Source organism: Meriones unguiculatus, chromosome 10, assembly GCF_030254825.1.
Source record: "Meriones unguiculatus strain TT.TT164.6M chromosome 10, Bangor_MerUng_6.1, whole genome shotgun sequence".
Taxonomy (NCBI): Eukaryota; Metazoa; Chordata; class Mammalia; order Rodentia; family Muridae; genus Meriones; species Meriones unguiculatus.
The window spans coordinates 74,129,486-74,145,251 of record NC_083358.1 but is presented as its reverse complement, the minus strand read 5'-3'; the positions used below and the strand labels follow the sequence as shown (position 1 = coordinate 74,145,251).

The window sequence follows — 15,766 nt, the reverse complement described above, 5'->3', positions numbered from 1 at the left end:
ACGGATTGAGACTTTGTGCCTGTGAATATAGGAGCTTCTTACCTTTCCTTCCTCCTAGTCCTTGACAACCAGCGTTCTGACTGTCTTAGATATGTATAACCGGTCCTTACACTGGCATTATTTCTTCAGGATTCATCTATGGCCTTCTAATGCGTTTTTTTTTTTTTTTAAGTGAAGCAACCATTAACTATGAACACCCGACAAGAGCAATGGCAGATGTCTGTAATCTCAGCAGTTTAGAGGAGGAGACAGGAGAATTTTTACCTTAGTGCCAGCTTGGGCAACATAGCCAGAACATGTCGTCAAAAATAAATCAAAAAGTAAACAAACAAACAAATCAATTTTACTTTAAGGCAAAAAGGCAACCCAAAGAGTAAGCATATTTAATTTACTGTTTGGTTGTGTGTTTTAAAAAACAAAAAACAAAAATCAAGACCCCCTCCCCCCCCCCCACTATCTTGTGTACATGAAAAGTTTCAGGAAAGGCTGACTCACAGGTCCGGGAAAGCAAAGTGCATAGCTGACTCTGCCCAGGACATCCCCACTCTGAAGGCACACCTTAGTTCTTGGCGTGTTTGGTGGAAAATACCTTCCTTTTAGCGACATGTAAAACTCGGCTCCTGGACAGTCTGGTACATGCCAGAATCAGGTGTGAAAGAGGAGACTGATACCCAAAAGTTGTATCGTGAGCTGCTGGAATACACCCCTTCACGGCGGGCCACCCTGTCTGACTCCAAACAAGGCTGGCTAGCGACTGCACATCAGTACTGCTGCTAAAGAAACGCCCAACAACCTTTGCTCTGTTTCCTGGGCAACCAAACCACTTCAAACCCAGATCTTGCTGGCAAAGCTTGTCTCCCGCGGTGTTTGTGCTCCTGGCTGACCGCTGCCACTGGCGCCCCCAAGTGCTGCAAGCCAGCCAATGCGTTCCGGGTTGCTCGCTCCGGCAACCCAGGGGCTAGCTAGGAAGGAGGGAGCCGCTCAGCAGGCAGGACCAGAAGTTTCCGGCCCACTTTGCCACTCACCCGGTTCCCCATTGGGCTTTTTATTCCTCCCTGGGATTTCCCTCTTCGCCAAGAGGACGCTTTGGCATCCTAAAGGTGCCTCAAGAAACGGCGAGGTCGCACAGCCAGGACGTTATCCCTTGCTTTCCACTCCTTGGTTAGATAAATGTGTACTCTGTGTGTGGGGATGGGTGGGGGATGAGGAAACCAAAAAGATCCAGACACTTCGGGGGGGGGGGGAGGGGTGGCCCCTTATTCCCCTCGTTCTTTGGTTCTCTTTCCCTTTTTCTCTAGTCCCCTCTTCCGTTGGTTCTCTTGCCCACCTTTGTACGCCCTCCCTATTCCATGCACCTATATAGCAGGGTAACCTCACACAGCACATGAACCAAGAGGCACAGCCTAGAATCCAACCAAGCTGCATACAATCGGCCAAGCTAACTTACAGATGTTCTGAGGGCCTTTTCCAGCGCTCCTACTTGGAGGCGGGAGCCGGGTGGGAGAACTTAGAAGCAGCAGTTGGTGGCAGTCGCCACAAATGGGGACAAACTTTCCTCTCCATTTCTGCCTGTTTTCAAACTCCCAGCCACTCCGAGGGAGCTGTGATCATTCATGAAGAACTCCCCCCCCGCCCTTGTTGCTCGGAGGTGAACCCCAAGTTTTTAGTTACAGAGTGAAGGAAGGATGGAAGGGTAGGGAAGATGGGAAGATGGGGGGACAGCCTCAGAAAGAGCGCCTGCTGGGGGAAGCGGGAGCGTGGGGGGGGCGAGAGGGACGTTTTCACTCTTTGTCACTCTTGAATTGGGGGCGGAGGAAAAACCCACTGTGGAAAGCTATAAAAAGCAAAGAGGGCGGGGGAGAGCAGAAAGAGCACTGGCCCTCCGCGCTGCGCATCGCTGCATCTCGGTCAGTGCTTGGTGGCCCGGTGTGAACCGGGGGTGGGGGGCACAGCCTCCTTCACCGCACCAGTGGGAGTGCGCGTGCGGGGACCTCGGCTGGCCCCAGATCCCCCAGCGTCCGGCCAGGGGCGACTCGAGATGACCAGTTATAAAGCCTGCTGACTTGGAAAGGGGGACTTGAGTGGCGCGAAGGTTGAGAGCTAAAGCGCAGGAGAGCTGAGAGCGGTCGACCGAGGTCGAAAGGAAAGAAGCCGGGGAGAACCTCGCGAGCGGTTAAGAGGGAAGAAGAGTCAACCGCGGAAAATCGGGCGAGAGCGCCAAAGGGCTCAGCGCGGAACGCCAAGCCGGCGGTGCGAGCTGCAGGGCTGGGTCTTCCTGCACCTTGGGTCACGCCTCCTTGGCGAGAAGGCGTCTGGGCTTTGATTGCTTCCAGGGACTGCAGAACTTCCTGCCCGCTGGAGGAGCGGGTCTCGCCGGGGTCGCCTTTGCTCCCCGCTGGAGGCTTGAGACTGAGTTCTGAAAAGTCCTGGGTGTCTGATCCAGGAAGGGTTGGGGGGACGGTGTCCGTGAGGAGCCCACGAGCCCCACGTGAGGGTTTGAGGGTCCGTGTCCTCCCTCTCCTGGCATTCGCAACTTTCGGGCTCCATCCCACTCCGGGAAACCCCTCACCCGGAGATGGCCGCGCTGATGCGGGGCAAGGATTCCTCCCGCTGCCTACTCCTACTGGCCGCGGTGCTGATGGTGGAGAGTTCACAGCTAGGCAGCTCTCGGGCCAAACTCAACTCCATCAAGTCCTCTCTGGGAGGGGAGACTCCTGCTCAGGCTGCCAATCGATCTGCGGGCATGAACCAAGGACTGGCGTTCGGCGGCAGTAAGAAGGGCAAAAGCCTGGGGCAGGTAGGAACCCTCCCCTCCCCCACCCCTCAGCACACTTTGCAGCCGGGAGAGGTAGGGACGAGGGCTTTTGCGCCAGGCAGCTTGGCTTTGCGCCCGGCAAGAGTCAAAGCCTTACCCCAGGCAGGTGTGGTGCTTCTGGCTATTTGGGAGGGGGTGGCTGAAGTTGGATGTGCATGAAAACCGGGACCTGGGTGATTGGCGGGTCTCTGGGATGTTTGTTTAGTGCGGGAGGTTTCGAGTTCTGCCTCATCTCCGCGTTGAGACATGGGTACTTTTTGAGATCTAGTGCGTTTCTCTGGCAAAGCGACCAGAACGGTCCTTCCTCCGGTCTATCACGCGGATGCGATGGAGGTGCACAGCAGCCGACGTAGCAAGTGGGATGTGCGAGCCTCCAGTCTAAGCGCTTTAGGTGTTCACTTACTTCATCTTCCTGACTCTGGAAGATGGGGCCTGTTGCTTCCCCATCTTCAAGTGAAATGTCTGTGTGTGTCCCAAACTCACAACTGGTCTAAGCGACGGCTTTGGGGCGTGCAGGGAGAATGTGGATCTCATGAGCCCAGAACGTCTTACAGTGCCGAGAAGGGCATTTGCTCTCTTTTGCGTTGTCTTTCTCCGAAACTCTTTGCACTGACAGGCAAGATCTCCAGCAGGCTCGCGCTTCCCACTCAAGCAGAACTGCGAATAAATCAACTGGGAGCAAGAAAATCAGGGGGTGACAATGACGGTGTCTTAAGCGGCGGCTGCAGCACAGCAGGGATCCCAAAGCCGATTTTGAGAGAGGGTGCTTTCTGAGGTCATCTAGGTCTTTGTCTCGTAGGCAGATAGGTTGACAGTCACTTACAAAGGCTCACACAGACACCTGGAGCAAAGGGAAGCAAAGGTTGGCTGCAGGAACGCGCGCTCACTGGGCACCAAGTGTAGTCGGTGCGCTGTGGCCAGGAGAGGGGGCTCTGTGGGCACTGGGAGCCACCGCAGCTCCACCTTCCTCTCCTTTTGTGGGAAGCCAAAGTCGAATGCCAGTTTGCCAAAACAGCACACGCACCTCTCACAAGTGTCAACCACAGGCAGGATTCCGTGCTCAGCAGATGCAGGTTTTCCGGTTCGCTCAGAGATGAGGCTGCACCCGCTTTCAGCGCGCTGTCATCAGCTGCAGCTGCCCACAGCCCCGGAGGCAAAGGGAAGGCTGGCAGCAAAGGCTGGACAGCCAGAGAAGATTCAGGCCTGAGATTGGCCCCCTACTGCCCTCTCATGGTCTGTGTGCCTGATGCCAGTGTGTGTGTGTGTCTGTGTGTCTGTGTGTGTGTGTTTGCAATCTGAGAATGCTTCCCGGGGTTTTGAAATACCGAACATTTCAGCTCTTCTCTCAAAGAACTGCAATGTCTTCAATCCCAGGACTTAAAAAGTTTACGGAACATAAGAAACTATACATATATGTACATACATACATACATACATACATACATACTACTCTGCACATCCAATCTCTCACACTCACCCCCACACCAACATAGACACCTCTCTTACCATTTCTTTTTCCGTGGGAGACACTCCAACATTTTCAAGAGAAATTAACCTAACCTTCTCTTTGAGGTCATCATGAGCTGGGCCCCCCGGTTAAAAGGACTTTTACAGATAATCTGATGAACATCAGTCACTTCTCACTTCACCTTGGTTTCAGAGAGCTCAGTTCTCCCAAGAACTACAGGAGAAACACAAGGACACAGTGTCTCTTCAGGCTCCTCTCTGCCTAATGAGTACAGACCCCAGAAGTGTCCAAGTGCCCTGACTTGGGACATGACTTGAGCCTTAATTCCTGACCTGTCAAATCACCAGTTACACTCTCAGCCATGAGGGCCTTTCCGAGTGGACTAAAGAAGATATCTTGGAGTCTAACTTACACTTTACATTTTGCTAACATACATCTAAACAGATAGCTATGGGTGATGTCTGCTGTCCCTCCAATACCTCATTAATCATGTAGTGTGTTTATTTAAAGAGTTTACAACTGCAGTTCAACTTCTCAATTTGAATATCTAATTATTTATTTTACAAATAAGTTGAATTCCTGATATGTCCTTCAGAGCTTAGCAAATGTAATATATTTCATTACAGGTATTTAGCTATAATTAAGAGATTCTTAAGATTGTGACAGTAGTTTTGTAAGGAAGTCTAATACCCTTGAACTAAGAGTGAGCAAAACAAAATATCAAGGTGAGGATAGTAGGTATCTAAAAGGACTACATTATATCTATTCTGTGTTCTCACTTCTCATGAAAAGCAAAGTGATTCTTCAAAGAAGAAAAATTAATTATGTGAACATGTATTATTCTATATTCTTTATTCCACTGGATATGCGGTCTCCAAAAGTCTTTGTATTCATAATTTCACAAATAGATCTAAGTTAGAAAATCAGTCCAAGAGAAATGATGCTGATTTCTCTCTTCTCTCTCTCTCTCTCTCACACACACACAGATCTTGAGCAACGATGTTGATGCCCAGAATTTTTGCCCATCATAACAAATTTCAGTTGAGGAGACTGAAAGCAAAGTGCCATTTGCTGAAAACAGCTACTTCTGCAGTACGACCCAAGGCCCAAGCAGTTCAGTTCTGTCCAACAGCTTTAGTTGTGACTGGTGACACCGAACTATCTGCCTTTAAAGACACAGAGGATAAATCTCCAGGAGATAGCCTCCCATCGGGAGATTAGAAACTTACACTTTGATCTTCTCTTTAATAAACTGAAATTTAACAACCACATATTTAAACATTTCAGAATGGGGAGCTAGAAAACAAATTTCCTTGCCATTTTGAAATGTTGTTTTTTTTTTTTTTTTGAAGAAATTTAATTAAATTCGTTGATCCACAAAAGTGAAAATAACACCAAACGCCAGGGTTTCCCAGGTTCGGCGTAGTCTGATTGCAGGGAAGGGAAGCATTCTTAATTTATAGATTTTTTCCTTTTTTGTAGGAAAGGTGGGTGGGTTGTAAATTATCCTTAGAAAACACACCCCTCTCTTCTCAGAAAGGATGAGCACAGAGAGAAAGCACATTGCTGAGCAGAGGTGTTGTAGGGCAGCACTATCATGGCTGAAGGTGAAAACTGACAAGACTACGGAGGGTTCCTTTCAAAGACGCCGTAAAGACTCATAGTGGGAGCTGACAAAGAAAGTTGAGGGTGGCAGGAAAATGATTTTGATAAGTTATTCTACTTTTTTAAAGTGTAACTTTCATTCCTGACACTGCGAATGGGTTCAAAAAATCATGTGGTGTATATGTGTACTGTATAAATCAAATTCCACAGCTGATACATATATGACATTTGTGTATTTCAGTTCCTAAGGGGAATATTGCACATGTTTGAAACCAAAAGTAATTTTAAATACTGTCTTCAAAATCACGGGAATAAATATGTTCTTGTGCCGTGGCTGATAGCATCTCTAGAGTTTTCCATATTGAAAGCTATGGGCTACCTTCAAAACAAACAAGAATAGACTAAAGCAATTAACCAATTGTTTTAACTTTTATACTCTGCAGTGTTTTGTGGATAAATGATCTGTGTTTCTAAGAGTTTCTGTTCTTCACATATCATTTGGTCTTATTAGTAGGTGTGTTTAATTTGAATTCAAGCTATAAAAAATTCAAAGTAATAGGTAGATTGATTTGTTAAATATGTTATATTTAAGAAATATAGCTTAATATATATCTTACTATCTTAATGTACATAATAAAATAGATATCTTAATATATATGTTATTAAGATATATTTAAAATAGCTTGTTAACACAAGTTGTTTAGGGCATGTGTATAAAAAGAGTCTCCAGTTAACTTAATGTAATCTCGATTCTATAACTTTCTAATACAACTTGGATACTTGAAGGACAGTTGCTTGGATAAAATTATGTTTCTTGTAGTGAATTATTGACATTCACTGAACTTAGAACGTGAGAGGCTTGGTTAGAAACTACTAATATTGATAGATTTTGTTTTCTTTAATAAAAGTGTGATATCTATTTGCACTTGTGAAAACTCATGAGAGCCTTCACCAAAATGAACTATAGTGTCTTTCCTTTGTAGCCGCTTGCCTTGCTTTCTGAAGTTATTTAAAATCTATTTTAACCCCAGCCCTACTTCTCCCTGTTAAGAGCTAGATGACACGCTAACACTTGGCGGGTGTCACAACACTGGCGTATCGTTTTATAGTTAAGCTTTCAAAAATAATTTAAAGTATTTCGGAGCAATCCACATTTCTATTCCCTTGCTTTCATGGTCAGTCCGACAGAATGGCTCACTGACGTAAGCGGAAGGTTACCCATGACTGGCAGGAGAAGCATTTCAATGACGGTCTAAGTATAAACATCCATCATTTTATTTCTGTGCTAGACCAGAGAGAGCAAGAGGACAAGGTGACTTAAATTCACTCCAGCTGTGACTCTGAGCGAGTTGTAGACTTTTTTATTATTCCCTCGGATACAAACTTCTGCCCTGTTCCTTCCTTTCCGGACTGTTTTCAAACCTAATGGTTAAAGTCACGGCAATGTCACAGAAGGTAACGCTGTATGCCATCTCAGAAGAAGATTTGCCTCTGCCCTTTTTATGTCTGCGATAATTTAAAATGCTTGTGAAAAACCATCTGTGAAGTGTTAGAAGAGATTTATGATAATTAATATACCTACCATCTAAAGTCAGTCTTCTCATGGGTAGTTATTCGTTAATATAAAGGTAACATAAGGTGAATTACAGTATTATTTCTCCCTGAGACTCCCTGAAAATGTATTAAAGTTGATTTACCTAATTATACCTCTAGTTGCTTGTATTCATCTATAAAAAAAGATAAATCTGCCTCATGTTATTTATCTGATCGTCAATAAGATTCATGTCATATTTTCTCTGCATAAGTCTCTGTCATTTTTACTAAAACTTTTTTTCATATATTTTAATCATATTTTTCCCTTTCTCCAATTCCTCCCAGACTCTTCCAAACTCCTTATCCATCCAACTTGGTGTTCCTTCTCTCTCTTTCTCAACCCTCCCTTAAAAACCAAAGATCCGAAAGTCAGAACAAACTGAAACAAAGACTGAAAAGTAAGATTAGTAATAATTAATAGATTGATTTTTGCATTCTTTGGCATTGCACTTTAGGGTTACATAGAAATGTTTAATATAGAATGCATTACAATGTTTAGCATTAGTGTTTCAGGTAAGTTATCAATATTTTCTTTTTTTTCCTATCCACTGTGGCCAGCAACTAGAACAGAACATCAAATTTTGACTAATTGTTGGTGTTTTTAAAACAAATCTAAGCATTTTTCTCAAACAAAGAGGTCAATTGATACAAAATTTGTGAAGTTTTTTTTTCTTTTTTTTTAAAAATAGGAACATCTGTCCACAGGATGAAAAGTCACCATCCAAATATTTAAAATAATGGCTTTTCAATGAGTGTCTCATGATGACAGCTTTGGGTCCCTGCCTACTCTGGTTCCAAGTCAATAACAGGGAGGCCACGAATAACACCAGCATCTCCAGAATCCTCCCGGAGATACAGCGCAGTGAATTACTTTCTGGACAATGCTAAAGTAAAACAGAGAGGTCATTAAGATTGGTGATTTCAGTCTGATATTGAAATCATTGTATGTTTATTAACTAGTTAGATTAAGCTATACAGTATTTTACAACCACTGAATCTATATAGAAGATTATTTTTGTGAGATATTAAATTAGTTTTAATTTATCTGTGGAATATAAATTCTAAATGCAGAAATTAAATCAATAAGGCCTCATGAAAACAGTAGAATTTTAAGAGATTACCAGCTAACTCATTCATATAGTAAAATAATGGAACAATGTACACCAATTATTCTTTCAAATCTTTGGCAGTATTTAATTAAATTAATTTGTTAATATATTATAATTTGGTACACATAATAATTTAAATTCAAGAACTTCAAATTTACCTATTAAATGTCCCATATATCGGGCCTGTACAAAACAAAACAAAATCAATAAGTGAATAATTACATTAAATGATAAGGTGACTCAAAGTGTCATAATGAGGGAAAGAGATATTTTTCAATATTATGACTTATGGATAAGAAAGGTATATATTTTTTCTTCCAGAGACAAGAAAAACTAGTTATAACCAAATGAGTGACTTCCTTAAACAAGCTTGCCAGCACTTAGAACACATGTTAAATTTTACTAAGAGGTACTATTGGTTGACCGTCCACTTTGTGCCAGACATGACTCCAAACTCTTAGTTGCATTAACTCTTTTGATCCTCTACACAGCATGTGGAGCTAACCTTAATATCCTTATTTTCTAAATGACGAAGTATTTGAAATGTGAGAAGACATGGGGCTGGAGAGATGGTTCAGCAATTTAGAGTGGTTGGCACCCTTCAGAGATCAGAATCTAGTTCCAGCAACCAAGTCAAGTGGATTACATTTGGCTTTAGCATCAGTTCTAGGGCATCTGGTGCCCTCTTCTGGCCTCCTGAGTACCTGCCACTCAACTCTCTCCACCCCCCACCTCCCCTCCCACCTACTTACAGTGGTGTCATTGGCAGAGTGGGGTGTTCTTGAGGAGCTCTTGTTTTCTCATGCCAGCAGCACATCCCCTGTGCACACGTCTCAGAATGGGAAACACTTGCACGAGACCAAGCCTTCTCCATGGTGTTTCTCCTAGGGCATCCCTTGCTCTCATCATGTATGGAGGGACTGTGTGTAGACCTCTCGTTGCTTTTATTTTTTTTCCACCTTGGCTTTCTCTCTTCTCGATGCCTGTCAGAGTTTCAGATGGCCCTACAGTTTCCTGAGTGGTTTTGAGTGGCAGCTCACCACTGCCTAGCTGAATTCCTTTGGAACTGTTATTTAGCATCCCTAGCTCTTTTTTTAACGTGTAAAAGCAGCATCATTATAACAACCGCCCCATAATAACAATTATTATTAACATGAATGGGTAAGAATGAGAATCACACAGGCTAACATGTATGGGAAATCAAAGAAGCACAACCATTTAGTTTCCTAATGTAGTTAGTTCAGCCTGAAAGTAACAGGAACACATACAATAAATCCATGCACCAAAGAAGGGGCTGCTTAATATTTTTTTAGAAAGTCAGTGAGCAGTGACTGCACTATAAGATGTGCATGGAGTGAAGAATCAAACTCATAGAACACTGAGAATTACAAAACAAGACCAACTAAACCGCTTCGGTATTGTCACGTTTTTCTCATTGAATGCTGAGGTTGAGTGATGGTACGTCACTGTCATAGAAGGGAAGCTAGCACGGTACTGGTTAGCTGGCAAAATTACGGAACGAATACAGAAGCAAGAATAGCTCAGACTTCAAGAATACAATTGTAATAAGTTGGGGTTTTAATACCCAAGGCAATATTAGTTGCTTAACCACAAGAACCAAAAGAATTGAGCATATTCGTGAGTCTGTTCCAACAACATTAATCTGATGCAGTTTAAAGTTAAGACAGTCTCTCCGGAGCGAGGCTCTCAATTGCTTTTGAGTGTCTGGACCTACATGGCATGCTCAGAGTTCAGAACACTTTTATATATATATATATATATATATATATATATATATATATATATATATATATCAGCTATCGCTTTGAGAAGGATCCGTAAACTGGAGCTGTATTACTTCCACCCCATCCCTCTAGCTTTGACATTTTCACCTTCAATTATGTTTTCCTAATTTATACAAATTAGAAGTATTTTAATAACGTTGAGGATTAAATTCATCTCGCAGAAGTGTGCAATGAATTTCTTTTAATCAGGCGTGTTAGAAGCAATAGCATATGCTGATAGTGTATCTGGTCAAGGATGACATAGAAGCCTTCATCCAATGGGAGGACAGAGGAAAGTTTTAGCTTCTAATCACCTGAAACTGTGGACATCTGCAAACAGATGACTCTTGCTCACTCTTTAAAGGTGGCTTGACCTTCATTGTGGTGTTTTCCTGAAACTTAAAGTTCTTGTCTCCCCAGGAAACTTCTTTGGACTCTGTGGCCCATTGTTAATTCCTTATGCCTGAGTTTTCCCTCTGGCCCTAATCCTGTGTTGCTTCTGCTTTCTTTATTTCCTCTACTGATTGCCTACTGTAGCCATCGGCCCATAAACATGGGTGCTTCTCACAGTCCCTTTCTGTCTGTTTCTCTCATATTCCTACTGTCACTCAACAACGCATAGGATTTTTCTTCTTTAGAATTACGTACTGCTTATGCGGGTGTCTACATTTAAGAAGATAACCACCTTGAGTCACATTTTTAACACAACAGTTTTGGAAATCATGCCAGAAATAACAGTGACAACAAAAGAACCCTCAGTAACAAAACCTTTCACATCTAACATCAAGCTGTCAGAACTGAGACAATCAAGCACCTGGCTTTTTGTAACTATCAGAAAAGCTTTGGACTAACATAAGCTGTGAGAATGCAGTAGACTACCCAAAGAACTTCTCATGTTCTATTCTGTCATCACCTCCTGGTGATGAAAGGCAGCTATATAGGTTCCTATCAAGGCAGGTATGTTTTTTGTTTGTTTGTTTGTTCTAATCTCTGCTGTTTTGAAGCCTTAGGACTTAACAGATTTTTAACTTTTCTCTGTGGTGCATATGGTATTAAAGTGTCTAATTTTTGACTGAACTGCACATAGAGCAAATATTTTTGCTTATAAATAGTTACATATAAATTGTACAAAATACTTCAAATTACAGATTATTCATTCTGTATTGCTTGAACTAGAAAATAAAGGATGGCTACTATTTTCACTATATACTAAATTGTCATTTTCGGTGTGAAGACTCTTAATTTTCCTTTCAAACTGAGTCTTAAAGTATGCTTGGATATTTGATAACCAGATAAGATCATTCTTATGTGTTTAATCATTGTTAACATGGATGTCTTTATAGAAAAAAAAAACAAAAAACAAAAGAAATCTTATCATGTAGAAATCTAAATGTTTCAGGAGACATACAAGTGGCTTATTTGTTTTACTTCTTCATCTTATATTTGAGGGAGTGAGGTTGAGAATATTTTCAAGATGAACACAGTGGAACATAGAACCCATGGTAAAATAATTTTCACTAGAACTCAGATCCTTTGACTTTAATGTAAGCCTTTCAAGTAACTCAAAGTTCACGCTTTAGTGAACTCTGTCAGTTGAGCTCTGTATAAGTGTTAAATTCATTGTCTTGAGTTGATTAAAAAAAAAAACTGGTGGAAGATAAATTATGTGTAGTTTTTTTTTGTTTGTTTTTTAGTTGCTGGAAATTTGTGCATGTTCAAATGTGTTATCAAAGATTACAGTGTCGTGATGACAACTGTATCCGTGGGTTTTAAACAAAATTAATAAAGAGAAATGGCTGTGACTATGTCCTCGCTACTTTCCCAGGCCTGCCACTTCAGTGACGCGATTAGCAAGAAGCCTGGCGGAGCCTGCACTGCAATAGCAGGCATCACAAAGGAAGGGAGGAAGATGGAGGCTGCCTGGGATGCAGATTGCTTGACCTTGGGCCAAGCCTTCCTAGGATAGGGGCCAAGGGCTTTAAAACTTTTCTGCCAGAGTCAGAAATGCATTTCACATTGTGATCCAGTGTGACCTCCGAATGTCACCCTCCTCAAAAAGGTTTCAAGGATAGATTGTATTACAATCGGCAAGGAAACACAATTAATTTTTTCTGTTCTTTCCTTTTCTGCCCTCCTCTTTTCTTCTTCTTTCTCCTCCCTTATTCACCTCCTTCAGAAATGGTGGGCATTATTGTTTGAATTAGTGGCTCAACCCCACAGTTTGAGTAACGCTGAGCCAATGAACAAGAGTTCTTTGTAGTCAGCATCACTTTCTGAAGACATTCAGAATCCACCTTGATGGTGTTAGAGACAAAGCCATGTGAAGGGAAGCAGCCATCTCGAAAACTTCCTCTCTTCTGACTCTGCTAGCTATTGGCCCAGATATGTTGGATCAGTTCACTTGCAGATGTGTTTAATCTCTTCCTTCCTCACTACCAGTAGAATGTGAGCAATAGCTGTGTGCCTTTGCTATTTTGATGTTCCTGGCCTTTGTGAATCCTGTATTAACATCCTTCTTTATACGTGCAGATCTTCTGCATCACCATACACTGTTTCCCAGAATTTGCAATTGAAGATAGTTAAAATTTCTTCCAGGGATTTCAGATGAATGCAAGACAAGATTAGATGCATGTACAATAGTCAGAATTAGCCATATATGTTAGACCTCAAGGAAATCAGTTAACCGTGCTTTTTTTTTATCAGTACATTTATAATAGTTTTCTGTTCTGTCTTTGTAAACTAGAAAGTGTTGCTTCTTTGCAGTTATACCATTAAAAGCTACTTTACTGAATAAGTTAAGACCTATTCATCTTAAACTTATGAATGTCAGTTATGAGTTACATAATCAAATAAAATCAAATAACCCAAGAATAAATTCTCATTCTGAAATCGGGTATATAGTTTTCATGTTGATAGGTTTGCTTTTGTGTGTGTACAGGTGTGTGTGAGTGTAAAAAGTGTAGGTATAAGAGATTGAGGGTAGAAAGTGCTTTCAGGCTTTTAAAATTTTTGATCACCTCCCCCTACGGGTGGGGGGGGCAGCCTTAACAGACCACAGAGGAAGACAATGCAGCCAGTCCTGATGAGACCTGATAGGCTAGGGTCAGATGGAAGGGGAGGAGGACCTCCCCTATCAGTGGACTGGGGGAGGAGCAACAGAGGAGAAGAGGGAAAGAGGACAGGACTGGGAGGAATGAGGGGGGAGCTACAGCTGGGATACAAAGTGAATAAATTTTAACAAAAAAAAAATTTTACTATGGCCTGTTGGTTTTGATTTTCTTAAATTTTCTTTTAAAATGTCAGTATCATTGTAATACTTTTACAGCTCTGACAAACATTTAGTTGTTCTTAGTCATATAACATACAAGGAGCTTCCCAGCCCCGCAAAGACGGTGCTCTGCCTGTGACTTTCATAAAGTGCCCTATGGCTTTTTTTCCCCTGTCATACTTAACATGCGCTTCTCGAGTGCTAGATTTTGGACACATAATAGATTACAAGGTTTAGAATGCACCAACTTCGGGGAAATGACTCCCTGTAAAGCCGAGAGTCATTAACATAAAACAACATCAACCAGGACAGAAGAAAAGTGGGTGAGTTCCCAAGAGGGTGTTTTTGAAAATATATTACTCTGTGGAGCAGGAATGTCCTCCTCAAAAACATAATAACCAATTATCCATGTTACATGTTCAGGGATGCCAGCATCATAAATACAATGGATACCCACATGATAATGTCAGGATAAAACTTGTTATCAGAAAACTGGTATGATTATTTGGAAAATACTATTGATCTAATGGGCCTTACCTTCAGAACCATTTTAGTGTGAACAAAAAGCAGGGTAGTAAGTGAGGTGACAATGGTCCCCCTGCCTCTATGCACTCTAAAAGATCGTTTTTCATTCCTCCCCATTCCCTGCCAACTTGTGATAACAGTGGTTTCCAGAATCTTACTCAGTTGGAATCGTATGGTGATACAGCCTTTATTGTTTTTTAAACCTAGCAATGCTCATTTCAGTTTCTCCCATGACTTTTCATGGTGTTTTTGTAAGTTAAAAATTGTTCTTCGAAATAAGTAAATGGTCCTATTTTAGTTTACTCTTAGCATAATTTATGACTTCTGGTTTCCTTGTTAAATGAGAACGTGTAACGGCTTTTATAAACATCATCAATCCTTAAATAAAATGAAGAAAACTTGATGATTAGAATCTACTGAAAATCTATCAAATGAGACAACACAGAGGCATAAGTAGAAGAAAGTGACAGGCTCTTTGGTTACATGTTTAGATTTGCAGGCACAGAGCCATGTATTTATTTTCTCAGAAGTTATATATGTTTGGACAGTTGATAGATGACTTGAATCAAATACATTCAAAACTAGAAGTTTTTTTATTCCTCCAAAACTTGCTGTGTTCATTATACTTGTTACAAAATTCACTAGTGTCAATATTTACTGAATTGTTCAATCTCAAAACCCACTAGGGACCCTGCCTTCTATCATCCACCAAGGAAATTTTTCTCTGACAAAGACTGCTCCATCTTATTACTGATCAATTTTGGTGCTTTATTGTCATTTAGTTGCTGCCTAGATTCACAGGACATCAGTATCATTTTCCACAAAACACAGTCAATGTTTTCTACTTCTCCAAGAGGTCCTCCGCACTGTCTCTGAAGTGAGTTTTCTTAAGTAAATCCTGGTTTGCCCTTTCTCCATCATCGGTCCATTTGAGCATAAAAACTACTCTTAGTGTTTCATGTGCTTTTCTTATTTCCTCCACTTAGTCCACCAGATTACACGGTACATGAATGGCAGAACTGGAGTTTAAAAGTCAGGTAGTCCTGTGGCTGAGAATGTAGTTCAGTAGCAGAGTGTTTGACCTGGCATCAGTCCAAGGCACTAAAAGCATTAAACAAAACAACAATAAGGGCATGCTATCTTGTTTGAGTCTGTTCAGTTTATCAGTATATTGTGCTACCTCATAGACAGAGGCCAGAGAAAACAGCTAAAGATCTTTTCTTTGATACAAATGAAAATTCAGACATAATTAAGTCCTTTGGATATATCAGTCAAGTTGGTAATTGCTTCCCTTTTAAGTGTAGATAGACCCTGTGATCCCAATTAACCAGCATTTATTAGACACATATGATATTTTGGGTCCTTTGTATATGTAGCAATGAAGCCAGTGTAGGGCTCTTGATGACTCTGTTGAAATGTAGAGGTTGACAGTGGCTTTCAGGTCCATGTAGTACAGTAGTGGGTCAGTAGAAAATAAGTTTTAATCAAGATTTCTAAGAATTAACACTTAAACTGAGTCTTTCAGTTATCTAGCTCACTTCAATTATATAAAACTAAAACGATTATTCTTCCTGCTATACGCAAACGACACAAATCTAG

General features: G+C 41.6%; 1 protein-coding gene across 1 annotated transcript in view; it reads left to right on the top strand.

The window, feature by feature from the left end:
- Positions 1-1,855: 1,855 nt before the first annotated feature.
- Dkk2 (dickkopf WNT signaling pathway inhibitor 2) overlaps positions 1,856-15,766 on the top strand; it is a 99,909-nt gene continuing 85,998 nt past the window's right edge. The window contains exon 1 of the mRNA XM_021654121.2: positions 1,856-2,797. Within this exon, the coding sequence (XP_021509796.1) occupies positions 2,576-2,797 (222 nt within the window). The 5' untranslated portion in view covers positions 1,856-2,575. The remainder of the gene's footprint in view (positions 2,798-15,766) is intronic.